The 14,092-nt window shown below is 33.6% G+C and overlaps 1 protein-coding gene across 25 annotated transcripts in view; it reads right to left on the bottom strand.

Moving 5' to 3' along the window:
• Positions 1 to 14,092, bottom strand: part of FIP1L1 (factor interacting with PAPOLA and CPSF1) — a 79,891-nt gene that overhangs the window by 25,909 nt on the left and 39,890 nt on the right. For all 25 annotated transcript variants that reach the window (XM_053654927.1, XM_053654917.1, XM_053654919.1 and 22 more), the window contains 2 exons: positions 7,933 to 8,026; positions 5,950 to 6,106 (listed from right to left, as the gene is read on the bottom strand). In XM_053654927.1, coding sequence (XP_053510902.1) covers positions 5,950 to 6,106; positions 7,933 to 8,026 — 251 coding nt within the window. The remainder of the gene's footprint in view (positions 1 to 5,949; positions 6,107 to 7,932; positions 8,027 to 14,092) is intronic.

Raw genomic sequence — 14,092 nt, 5'->3', positions numbered from 1 at the left:
GGGGAGAGGGAAGGGAATTTAAGGGGGGAAAAGGGGAGGGATTTGGAGAAGCAAATATGAAGGACATAGGGATGAGAAGTGGGGGGTGGGTGGGGTGGAAATGGGAGGGAGGTAGGGAGCACAGGGTGGGGGGGGGCTGAGATGGGAGAAACAGGCAAAAAACTGTACTTGAAAAATAACTAAATAAAATTATTGAGAAAAAAAAGAAATTGATCTCTGTAAGCACATATATAATCACAAAATGACTGGCAGAATCACAAACAAAAAGCAAATATTAAATTATAATTAAATTCTACAAAATGTAGCATCTATATTATTAAAAATATAACTATTATAAAGGGAGTGTCCATGGGCAAAAAAAAACATAAAAAAAAATCAATATCCTAAAAGTCACCATTCAAAGGAACCTTTTAATTTTTATTAAACTTACATTTAATTTTTAATTGTGCCAGAACATACTTATTACAAATAATTAATATTAGTTCCCATTTTGAGTGTATTAAAAACACAATGAAATGTTAAGATTTTTTAACATAAAAAAAGAGTATAATTCTCAAAAGCTTCAAGGAATTCTTTTGCATAGGTACTTCTATAAAACACATTTTTGGCAAACAGCATGTTAATAGGCAGATTTGCTGTGTTAAGACCAAAAAGCTTCACAGAACTTTTTAATGAGCATAATAAATGAACACAATAAATGTTATATTCATGAGATAGCTTATCAATTAGAGGGGCAAAATTGTACTTCTTCAAAGGTGCTAATAACATTCATCCAATATAGGTCAACCTTCTGCCAAAGCAGCAGTTCGCAAAGTGCTACTTGGTAATTCCTGGGGTACCTAAGGCCTTTCTAGAAATCTGCAAGGTCAAAACAAAACTACTTTCATCAAAATACTAAGATGTCATTTGCCATTTTCACCCTCATTCTCTTACAGGTCTACAGTTAGGTTTCCCAGAGGCTACATAACATGTAAAACAATTAGGTCAATCTAGTTTTACATTAAGCTACACCGTAAAGAGATTGCAAAACTGTAGAACAATGCCATTCTTTGCACTAAATGTTTTTCATTGTTCTAGAAAAATAGTTATTTTTAAAGAAAATATTTTCTTAATGTTAATATGTAATGGGTTTATTTTCAGTATTTTAGAAAATAAGTATATTAAATATAATATTTTAATTTCTTAGTTAAGATTTAATACAAAAAAAAACAATGCAATATGCATAAATAAAAGCTCTTTGGGGTGTGAGTAATTTTTAAGAGTGTAAAGGAGTTTGTGACCAAAATGTTTGAGAGTCTCTGTGCTTGTACCAGACTGCTAACTGAAAACGATCTAAAAACATGGTGGGCCTTGGAGGAAATGCAGAGGACTCCAAATGTATACTGCACTTCTTCTCCCAAGCTCCATCTATCATCGCTAACCCCAGTTCAAGGTATTTAAGGAATAAATAAGGTTTTCAAGTTCATATAATTTGTAGTAGTAGATGAGTAGTAAGACACCAACATACCTGACCATCTTTTAGGAAGAAATCTAATTCCTTCTAAAATGCAGAAGCTTACACATTTTGAAGTCTAGATATAACAGCTAAACCTTGTATCCCACTTTAAGTGCTGAGATGACTTGTCTGTGGTCCAGACAAGTTGGGCTGCATCTCAGTAAAGCAGAGAGCCTTCTTCAATGTAGTAGAATTTTACTGCTGAGCTACATTTATTATTCCCAAGACATACAGAACCACAGTCACATGAGCCTGACTACTGATTAATGCAACAAGAAATGAGTTAAACTGAATATGCCTTCTGTCAGTAAACTCTATTATAAAAACATATAAATAAAACATAACACTAACATAAATTAACACATAAATCCCTAAATGAAATGTAGCATAGGTTGAACAATTTTAAAAAGTTTGTCTACAATCATTAGAATAAGCCAGATGCCAACAAATATTGAATGATTCCACTTACATGAGGTACCTAGAATAGGCAAATTCATAAACAGAAAGAACGGTAGATTCCAGTTTAGCAGGGGTTGGGGTTAAACAGGAAGAGGTTATTGCTCAGTGAGTACATAGTTTTTGTTATAGATGATGAACAAGTTTTAGGTACAGATCTCCTAGTGATGGTTATACAACATTGTGAATGTACTTAATGTCACTGAATTAATTATACATTTACAAAATGGTTAAAATCATAAATATTTTACTACACTTATTTTACCAAATTAAAAAAGTCAACTACTCTGTAACACCAATCCTTCCAATTTTACAATTTTTATTCTAATAGAATTTCAAAACTAGTCCTTTCAGTGAACACTGACTTCTTAACACAAATCAGGCAAAAGTAATACTGCAGTTAACTGGATTTTTTAAAAATCTGATTTCTGCTCTTTACAATCTCTATAACTTCCCTACATATACACATGCATGCACTTCAACTTCAAGAAAATGCTTAAAAAGAAAAACAAAGCTTTTAAGACATGTTATTGGCATGAATCATATAATCCAATAAATAAAGCCTTCTTGACATAGGTAATGATTCACTTCAACATAGTTAATGAAATAGGCTTTGGAGTAAAACTGCTCGGGTTAGAATTCTGGTTCTGAATACTAGCTAGAATACTTTTCTAGCTAATGCTTCTACTTCAAATGCTGTCAAGAATAAAATTAAGTTAATAAAAGCAGTGTGCTCAGAACAGTGTCTTCAACAGTAAGCATTCAATAAGTATTAGCTAGTATTTGTGTTATTACACAGTGAAAGAAACCACACTAACAATAGATCTAGGTCACTAGAAAATGAAGATAGATTTTCTAAAAATCAGGAAAGATCTTGAATAATTAGTATTTGTTTTCAAGCTATGGTTAGTACAGCAACTAGAATCCAGATTAAGTATTTTTCCATAAAAAAATACAAAAGTCCCAACATTAACTTAGGACCACAGGTTCCTTGTATGTTTATTCTACTCTAATACAAAACCTCCTCTACTTTCATACCAATCTATTATGGCCAGAAAGGCTTTATTCTCTCTGTTACTAAGGTCTCATGTATGTTTGTAATGTGTGTTTCAGGCAGAGAGAAGGCAATATACTTATCCTCATCTAATAACAATTTGACAGTGAAGTCTCTTGAATGAGCACTGTCTATCACACCTCACGTTGCTAAGAATGAACTACTTATTTACACTACGAGGCAACTACAGTGTTGACCAAAAGTTTTATCCTCCAAAACAGGGCATTTCTGAGTGAATAATAGTTATTCAGGGACAAAAGATATAAAGTAGGCAAATCTGGATATATGATCACCTTATTTATAAAAATCTGGTAGCACCCCAAAATATGGGCTTAACATATCATTACTTATTTGTCCCACCATATGCAGAACTATAGTTTTAAAAATTTATGCATTTAAAAGTCAATGTTAACAGAGGCAAAACTAAAATGTTTAAATAAATTCTCAAAGATTTTCTTTCTTTTAGTATTTCTCAACAAAGCACAAAGAAAACCTAAGGTTTCTCCTAGAAAAATTGAGTTTATTTATAAAGGCAATACTTACAAAAAAACCCTCCTGAGCCAGCTTTCTTTCCTTAGCTGCTTAGGACTCTCGGGTGATATAAATCACAGCAAACTCAATAGAACATATTATAATCACGTGGTTCTTTGGTAAATGTAAGTTAAAATGTGGCTTTAATCAAGGCCTACATGCAGCGCCTGGCATGTATCTATGCAGCCATAATGTTATTTGAAGCTTGTGCCCATTCTGACTGGTAAGTGCCTTGTGTGACTGTACCAGCTGTCAATCTGAAACTCCCCATGTTACAGATATATAAATATGTTTCTAACTCAATTAGTTAACATATTTAGAGTATGTCAAGCATACACAAGACATTTGTGATTAGCACTGTGGGGAAACACTCTCCCCAACAGCTCACAATGTAGTAAAAATGAGGAATATTCCGGCTAGCCTCAACTTACAAATATTTGGTTTTTAATATTAATTAGTATCTTCCCCCACCTCACTCTAGCAGACACACCAATGTTAGGGAACTGCTTAAACCGGCATTAAAATTCATCTGAACTTGTATTCTTAAAATGTTGATAGAATAGCATGAGGTGCAATCCAAAAATAAGCATCAAAAGAAATTTGGATAGTTAATTAAAATATGGAAAGCATGTGCTTTAAAATTAACATTAAATATATAATTTATACAACAAAAAAATAATCTGTTACAGAATGCTGCAGATAATGTATACATTATTAAAAGATTTGTTATCCTTAGAAACAGAGATAATATGGCAAAATAAATGGGAGCAATTTTATCATTTAAAAAAGCCCACTTCCTATCAGCAATCTCTTCCAGAGCTACTAAATATTGTTATACCAGGGAAGTATTTATTTTTTCATATCACCATTCTCTCACTTTAATAGGCAGCTACTGTTGAACTATATAAAATGTTAGCCATCTGCGGATATCCTATTTAGCTAGTAAACAAGAAAATTTCCTTAAATCCCTTTTAGTGCCTAGTGAAGTTTAAATAAGGTTACAAAGCAATCTAGCTTAAGAACTATTAACACAAACACTGATCATCTTTTGGTCTCATTAAATCAAATATGTTCAAAATGAACTATTTCTACATTTTATCTTTTTCAGAGGACACAGAAATAAATTATGACTCACTAAATTTTCATTACTTTTCCTTATTAATTCCCATCACATTAAAGACGAAGGAATCTTGGGTCAAATCACAACTTTTGGTTTGTGTTTCAGAACAAAACATTCTTGCTGGAATGAGAATTAACTGAACTGTAGAAATAATGATGCCTGGAATAAGTACCTCTAACCTACCCAACGTTCTCTTCCACTATTTTTAAGACAACAAGATTCTCTGTTGCCAGTGTCATTTTTCATAATAATTTTTAAATCCCTTTGAACGCAGAGGTGACAATGGGAGCGAATCAAAGGTGTTGTGGCAGTGAGGCCAAGAGACAACTGATATTTAGAGGCCAAGGATTACCAGAGGGAAGGACTAGCCAAACCCTGTATCTGCCTCTATACTCTGATCATAACTGACATTTTAAACAAGAGACAGTGCTCCTGTAAATATGGACTAAGTGGTCGTGGCTCTTCAGTATAAACTGACATATGTTACAACCATAACATATATTACCCATGTAATTCTGATTGGGAATGATCATTTATCCTCTACTGATCATTTATCCACATACTATGGGCATCCTCCCTAGAAAAAAAGTAATTATTATCTCAATCAATCTTGTTAGTTTCATTAAAAATTGGTTAAGGGGGATGAAATTAAAAGCTTTTGGGAATGAAATAAAGGCTACTGAATGAAAGGTTGAAAGTATAAAATTTGGGGATTATTTTTAATTTTTTTCTATAGCCACTGACATAATTTTTAATAAATATATAATCAAAAGTGGCTACAAATATGACAGAAAATTTACCAGGTACCTGGCACCCAGAAGTAGTCTCCTAAAAGGAAACCAGTACACAAAGAAAGAAGATGACCAGACTGAGATTTTCATTTCAAAATTCTCTTCATAGGTATAACTTTTTTTACTTACTCTGATTCTCAAAGTATCTTTAAAAGTTTTTTTCAAAACAGGTTTACATGACTTATAATTCAATATAAACTTATACAGTTAGCAACTTTAGTTTGGGGAATATCATATTTTTGGATCTTAATTTTAGTATCCGTACATTCTTCTCTATTTTAACATAATGTCTCTTTTCTATGCTGCCAATAGCAAGACATGCATTTATCTGTTACAGTGTGAATCTACTGAAGACAACATAATTTCGTGTCTGTTACTTCAACTGCAATGCAATCAGTAAAGATGTTATTTTTCAAATATATATTTTAATTGTTAAATTCAAAATAAAAGAAATGTTCACGGGTTATTTTTTCCAAAATCAAATGTCTTATGTACTATTTACCTGGTGGTGGAATCAGAGGAGGAGCAGTGCTGACTGTTGGAGGAGGTGGAAGAAATGGAGGAGGTGGAAGGTGAGTGGGAGGAGCTCCTGGAGGGAAAAACGGAGGTGGTTTGCTAAAATTGTTGTCTACTTCAGTAGCAGATCTTTCCGAAAGGACCTAAAATTAGAGCATAGTTTATTAAAAAGATGAATAAATGTTGTTATCTGTGATTAAACTCAGTAAATTAATTTCATTTCATCTAAGAATCAAAGTAAAAAGTTTTATTTAAATACACATATTTTGAGGAGGTGAGAGTAATTTTCTGTGCATGATGTGTATGTATGTATATACACAAAGATGTGATACACTCACACATATTTAAACCCTATAAAAACGACGGAATCATTATAGAGTTCTTAATAAGAAATCATTAAGTGATAAAAATATTCTAAACAAAATTAAGTACTTTATAAATAAAACGCTGTAAGTATTATCATTACCCAGCTAAAGTATTTAAATTAAAGCATGTAACCATTAGTGTCAGATACTAGCATTAGGAAATTAACATGGCAGCGGAACCAGATATTTATTGTAACAGGGCCTGTCATCACCAGGGTGCAGAGTAAGAGACCACAGAGCATCAACGGTACAAGAGGCAGCTAGATACGTAGATAACTTTTCTGTGTCACCCCTAAAACTTTAAGAACAAGGGTTTATATTTGAAAAGTAAAAGTGTTTACAAAATAGTGACCTGTGTGAACAGGTAAGGGACAGGCACCACATCTACAAAGAAATGGCACCTAGAAATTTGGATTTTTGACAAGTTTCCTGAGGGATTCTAATGTGTAAACACTTTTAGGAATGTGTTTAAACATATAATCATTCTTCCCTGTATTAACTTTTCCTACATTTTAACATATAATTGTTCTTCCCTACATTAACTTTTCCTACATTTTTATACAGTAATATTTGTAAGGCATATGCTGATAAGCTATTTTTTAATGAAGGAAACAGATTTAAATTTAAAGTATTATATGCAGCATTTTGATGGTGGGGAAAAGAAAAAACTAGCTTGATTTTAGAAATGATTTACTTTCAAAGATGCTAAAAAGAACAGTTTACATGATTTATTTATTAAAAGTAATGAAAACCAAAACACTATGGACATTTTTAAGTACTCACGAAAAGAAAATAACTAATAAAATAGAAACAGACTCATAGATACAGAGAATAGACTGCCATCTGTCAGAGGGGAGGGGATTGAGGGTTGGATCAAAAAGGTGAAAGGGATTAAGGAAAAAAAAAACAACCCTCATAGACAGACAATAGTATGGAGATTACCAGAAGGAAAGGGGGCGGAGGGAGAGGGGATGGAGGGGGGAAGAAAAGGGCATAAGGTAGAATATTGATGGAAGGAGACTTGACTTGAAGTGATGAATACAAAATACGATACACAAATGACAAAGCACAGAATTGTACATCTGAAACCTATATAAGTTTATAATTGATATCACACCAATACATTAAGTAGAAGGAAATAGGTAATAAAAGGAAGTGTGGTCAAGTTAACAGCTGAAAGTTTCAGTTGCTAAAGTAATAACTTGAAATTACTTCAGTTACTAACAACTCATCCCCTTTCATCCTTACACCGGAAAACACAGGGCTTACAAATTTGTTTTCCCCAAGAAAAGCCACATTAAATAAATTATGATATTATCAATATTATACAATAAAGCTATCATAAAGATTTTTTATAGTTTTAATATGAGAAAATAGAAATGATCATTTCAATTTTTTTAAAAAAGGATACACAAAAATATAACAGTATCCCAATCTTGCTTTGTGACAAGGAAAGAGATGTATTAAAATGCTTAGAGGTTATCTTTAGATAGCAGAATTCTCAGTGGTTTTATTTTGTTCTTTAGACTTCCCCCATATTTTCCTTTTTGTCCAATGAAGCCATACATTATGTTTATAAAATAGTAATTTAAAAAATACTAAACCTGTATGTTGCTATTTTCATTTGCCCGTCGCCTGCCTTCAACTCGGCTGATAGTTATAGTCTGACCAATAACATCGATTGCCCCAGGGAGTCTCCTGTAATATAAAAATTAAATCAACTCACTTTCACCTAAATAGATATTTAAAAGAGAATACAAATATCAGAAGAGAAATCTGAAACCCTATGAAGTGTACTTTAAAATAAAAATCAGGTTATAAATACCTGATTTTTAAAAAAATATCGAAAAAGCTTGACTAAATTAATTAAAATTCTCCACTTTGCATGGTCATAAAAACTACATTTTGAAATTAATAAGCCTGGATCAACATATCCAATGATGATGGTAAGGTTAGATTTACGTATTTTTATAAATTTTCTTTTAAATTTACTATTTTTTAATACTCTCCAACTGAATTTATCCTTGCAGAATTGAATCAGGTAGCAAATGCTAAACAAATGGAAATAAGTTTTGGTCATGATAATTATAATAAAATAAAACAGTTCTATTACAGAAACTTTAGAAATACCTCTAAAAAGGCCTGAAAAGAAATAATCATCATTTTGACACACAGAGGATATGTTCCTTAGGACTTATTCAGAGCATTAGAAAACATAAAAAAGGAACCAGTTTTACATTTCTGATAACTTTCCTTTAGATAGAAAAGTTCTAATTTTTAAATGCCTGCCACACCTTCAATTTTATTTACAATTCATTAAAGTATAAGTAGATGGAAAACACTCTACTGCAAAGTACTATAAGTGTAGAAGGAAAATTTGGTAAGTTAAATTTTTTTTAAATGTTGAAAGCCATTTAGTGTGGTTAAGGACTTGATAAAAAGTATATATGCTTAGTAAGACAGAAATGACTTGTAGGAATAGGTGATGAAAAATGGATGCAAATTATATGAATTTCTCTTCATCTATATTCAGTTATGAACAATCCTGCCTTTAAAACTTTATAAAAAGTAAAACAATCAAAACACTATGTATCTGTCCAGTCCCCAGATTACATTCCTAAAATGACTAAAAACAGCAGGTACAATTTGTTGAATGCCTATATATTTTACCTAAACCTCACAATAATCCTTAATTTAAAAAAATTATGTATATTTGTTAAGAATTATAAAGCTAGGGACCAGAGTGATGTCACTGACTTCAGTAACAATTAAAAGGACAAACTAACTTTCAAATCTGAGTCTGATTCCAAAGCTTATAGACCCCTTCCCTTGACCAGGCTGACTTCCAGCAAGATAACTGGCCTTGAGAAATATAGGGCTTCTATAAAAATCAAGAATTGGTATAAGCTTGTCTCAAGTGAAGCTTGAAAAGCCCCATAATTGTATACACACAAAAACAAAACAGACAGCCCTGTTGAGTATATAATAGCACTTGAAATGGCTTCAACTACACAGTCAATTCCAACTTACCGTCTTGCCCACTTTAAGACTCTGTTCTCTATAATTTTAATACAATTTTTCAAAAAGTTCAAGCCTTTTCAATTTTATGCCTGGGTCATTGACTTCCAAGGCTTCCTTCATGATCAAGAGTGACCTTATTTAAATTATACCCTTCAATATGCCTAGGAAACCATCCTAATATTAACATATTAGACAAATCCAAATACCTTTAACATAAATATTGCTCCAATTTCTTCCCCAAAACTTAAAAAAAATTATAAAGCTATGCCCACAATAAACTTCCTATCAAAGTGTATGCCATTAGCCCTTTAAAAACTTTATAAGAGTTCTGATATATATACAAATCTCAGATTCTAATATCCTAACAGATAAAGGTGTATATTCTGAGGCCAGGATTCTCCTTACCATTTATTACTACATAAACTTCATTCACTGTAAAAGTCTTCATTTCTATGATTTCCTTTTCCATTCTTTTCTGTTCTCAATTGCTAGATTCCTCCCCTCTTCATCTTTTTAAATTAAACCATGAAGAATAATTCTCAGAAATTTGTTTGGAATTGCAATTTGGACCACAAATTCTCCAAATTGTTAAAAGTAGCAGAAATTAAATCTAGATATAATAGTCTAATTTTTGTGCTGGAGAAATATTTCTATAACCTTTCACCATGGATTTGAAAAACTGCAGCATATAGGACTATTTATATCTTAAAGCTTATCTTTAAAAAGATCAGAGAAATCTCATTACTTTTTTCAGCTTTAAATGGATTGTTTAATTACTAAAGATTCAAAATGGTATATACTACATTTTAAAAACATATAAATGAGAAATGAATCTTAAGAAATGTGTATCTGTAGACCAGGGGTGTCAAACTCACTTTCACTGGGGGGCATGTCAGTCTTGCAGTTGCCTTCAAAGGGCCGAACATAATTTTAGGACTGTACAAATGTAACTACTCCTTAACAGTTAAGTGAGAGCTCAGCACTGCTGCCAGGTAGAAAAAAGATGCCAGGACGGATAAAACAAGGTGGAGGGCTGCATTCAGCCTGTGGGCTTTGTGTTTGCCACCTGTTTTCTAGAGGAAGTCCATAAATATTTAATTCCTTATATGTCCATAAAAATAACACTTTCTTGCCCAGGCATTTTAATAATACAAATTAATTTACCTTAATAATAAAGGTGAAGGTTACCATTTTGTTTAGAAATATTTTATGACAGAAATATAAGTATACACAAAGTAACACAAAAGCACATATTTAACACAGATGAGTACTTAAACAATTCAATGTTATTCTGATAACATTATGAAAAAATATTGAACCATATTTATTCTACAAGTTTTTCATGTAAGACTTTGTACTTCAATAAATGAAAGACTTAGTAGAGCTTCACTATAACAATCTTCTATGACTTGGATTGCCACATAGCACAAGTTTAACTGGGCTTACCAATTTGTTCACTAAGGCAGACAGCTAATACTGTACAGCTATCAAGATTCTCTTTCCTCTACTGGACTTAATCATACACAGTAGTAAAAAACTGAAAGAGACAAACTAATCACAGTGATATCTACAGTTTTATTAATCTACAGGATAAAACAGGCAGTGAATGTTCACAAGAGCCTCTACCTTTCCTCCTGGCGCATATATATATATATATATATATACACACACACACATCTCTAATAATATAATTAAATTGAAATGCCATATTTTGATGATTCTGATGTTCCAGAAAGGGTATGAGGACTGCTTACAGAAGAGATAGAGAAAAAATTTTTAAATTGACAAAATCAGAGCCAAGGGAAGATAGACAAAAGATTAGTTAGCAATCTTCTGTCACAAATTTATCTCTGAACTTATTTAACAGCAAAAATAAAGGACATTATTATTAACAAAAACCTTTAATGTGCATAAGACAAAAACAAAGCATTATCTCTGAAACTGCGGTTCCTAATAATAGTAATAGCCAGTATTTATTAAGCACCTATTATGTGATAGGAAAGGACTGTTCTAAGCACCATATATATATATATATATATACAGGTGCTCCTTGACTAAGAATAGGGTTATGTCCCGATAAACCCATCATAACTTGAAAATATTGCTACCAGGAAGTCAAAATGTATTTAGGACACCTAATGTAGAAAACAATGTATCACAGCTTAGCCTTCCCTACCTTACATGTGCTCAGAACACCTACGTTAGCCTACAGGTGGGCAAAATGATCTCTCTGCTGCTGCTTGGCATGAGAGTATCTTGCCACATATCACTAGCTCAGGAAAAGATCAAAGATCAAAATTCAAAGTATTTAGGTTCTATTCATTGCACATTGCTTTTTCACTATCATAAAGTCAAAAAATCATCAAGACAAATCATAACTAAGTGGGGGACCATCTGTATTTACTTCTCATAATAACCCTATGAGGTAGCAACTACTATTATTTGCACTTTATGGATGAAAGCAAATGGAAAAAATTTTTCTGCTTTGAGACCACCTGAAGAGAAAATATGATGGAGTACAGTAGTTTTTAAACTTTTAGACCACAAAATCCAGTTCCTTAAGAAATATTTAGATTGTAAGGCAATCTAGTATACACATATTATATAAAAAACTAAGTTTCATGAATAACACAGTTATTATAAAGAAAAGATAACATTAAAATAAAATTTTATTAGTATTTAAATATAACATAAGCAAAGAACAAAGTAAACAATACAAAACAATACAAGAAATATTTGGTGGCTGAAACCACCAAACTGATTTCATGTTCCACTAATGGACCGTAATTATCTGTTTTGAAAAACACTGAAACAGGGACAAAGTCTCCAATATTTCTACAGTAAAAGTGGAAGAGAATTTCAGGGCTGTTTCTCAAAATATTCCTCAACACTGGGTGAAGCATAACAATAACACACAATTCAATAAAGGTAACTTAATCAGGAGAAGTAAAACAATACAGTCTGAGTATACAGCCCTCTTAATAACTGTCAGGCTTAATCTAAGAATTTACCTGTACTTTAGAGCAAGAGTCCTTAACTAGAATATCTGAACTACAAAAGGACCAGGAGGGCCCTGAACCTAAATTTAGGCGTATGTAAGCATGTTATTTTTTAGGCAAGAATCCACAATTTGCAGCAAATTTTCTTAGGGGTTACTGTTTCAAAGAAATTTCAGAACCACTATTCTAAAAGAATTAATAATACTAATACATATCCTTGCAGAAATCTATTAATGCTAGTTTCTCGCATCAGAGTTACTAATAAGAACTGGCCGCAGATAGTTCAAGGGTACATTCTCCAGGAGAGGGAAACCCTAGAATGTAGCTATTTCATATTCTCACATTAAAGACAGGTATCTTTGGTATGAATGTCTAACTCAGGTCATACATTTACATAGATGGCTGCAACAATACTGTATGAAAAATTGGTGTAACATTTTTAAAGCTAATCAGGAAAGAGATGAGCCTTGAAAAACATGTAAAGCAGATTTAGCCACAGAGGATGGAAATGGAAGACATTTGAGATACAGGGAAGAATATAAGCAGAGAAAGGATGTGTAGAAAATATTATACTCAGAATTCCAACTCAGCAAATAGACTATTTACCGATCTGTTTATAATAGAAAAAGTTTAATCACTTTTGATAGTAGCTACCAACAAAAAGACTTAAAAAAAGACAAAGAATATAAATTAAATGAGGGGATTCCAAGATGGACACAGAGAGGTAGAAGTTACACTAACCTGCTCCCAGCCCCGAACCAAATTTACAGCTAAAACATACAGCAAACAACCTGAATAACTAAAGGCTACCTGAACTGATATACTGTAACAAACAAAGAATTTACAGAAGAAGGTGCATGAAGAAAAAACATAAAGGATGGAGACACAGAAAGGGCAAACTCCCGCACCCAGGTGCAGCAGAAGCTGGGGGGGCTATATCATGGCTACAAAACTGGCTGCAAAACTCCCTCACACCAGGACCCTGAGGTCTCAACCCCACACAGGGATCCCTAACCCAGAGCAACAGAGATGGGAAGAATAGCCCACATAGCATCTGGTGGTGAAAATTGGTGGGGTGAATTCACTCTGCCCAGGAGACCCAGATGCAAACTTTTCAGTGACTAGCACCCCTATTGTTACAGCACCAGCCTGGGGAGTGGACAGCCTGGGGAGCAGACTGACTGCTTGGTCTCTGGCTGCTGGATAGCACACTCTAATGTACTCAGGACTCATGAGGGCCAGCAGTGGGGGGGGGGGTGTGTCTGCTGGCCACACCCAGCAGTGACTTTTGGGGCCCCCTTTTCTGGAGAGGCTCTTGGCAGAGATCCATAGAGTGACTAAACTGTGTGGCTTTGGAGAGAGGACCTGTCTCCCTCACCTGGCACACATAGTAGCTCCCCACCCCAACCTGTAGAATCACTTGGCCACCCCAACTGCTCAGTTCATACAAGCAGGAAACCAGAATGCTGCTTGGGACTTTCAGACCCTATCTCCAGAGGAGGTTTCTGTCCAGGAACCACAAGGACTGAGCATGTGGCTGCATCTTGGAGGGGGAGGAAGGGAGACCAGTCCTATCTCCCCTTTGAGCTCAGCCTGCCCTATCCTTGAGCAGGGAAAAAGTACCCACCTCTATCCTACAGGCTTGTGGACATTACTCCCAATGGGCAACTGTTTGGATCAGTCATGCCAAGTGCCCTGGATACCCCACCTGACTGGGCTCAGTTCCGAAGGAGGAACGGACAGC

The sequence above is a fragment of the Artibeus jamaicensis genome, unplaced genomic scaffold, assembly GCF_021234435.1.
Source record: "Artibeus jamaicensis isolate MK-2021 breed Jamaican fruit bat unplaced genomic scaffold, CSHL_Jam_final contig_889, whole genome shotgun sequence".
Classification (NCBI taxonomy): Eukaryota; Metazoa; Chordata; class Mammalia; order Chiroptera; family Phyllostomidae; genus Artibeus; species Artibeus jamaicensis.
This window is presented reverse-complemented; position numbering and strand designations above follow the sequence as displayed.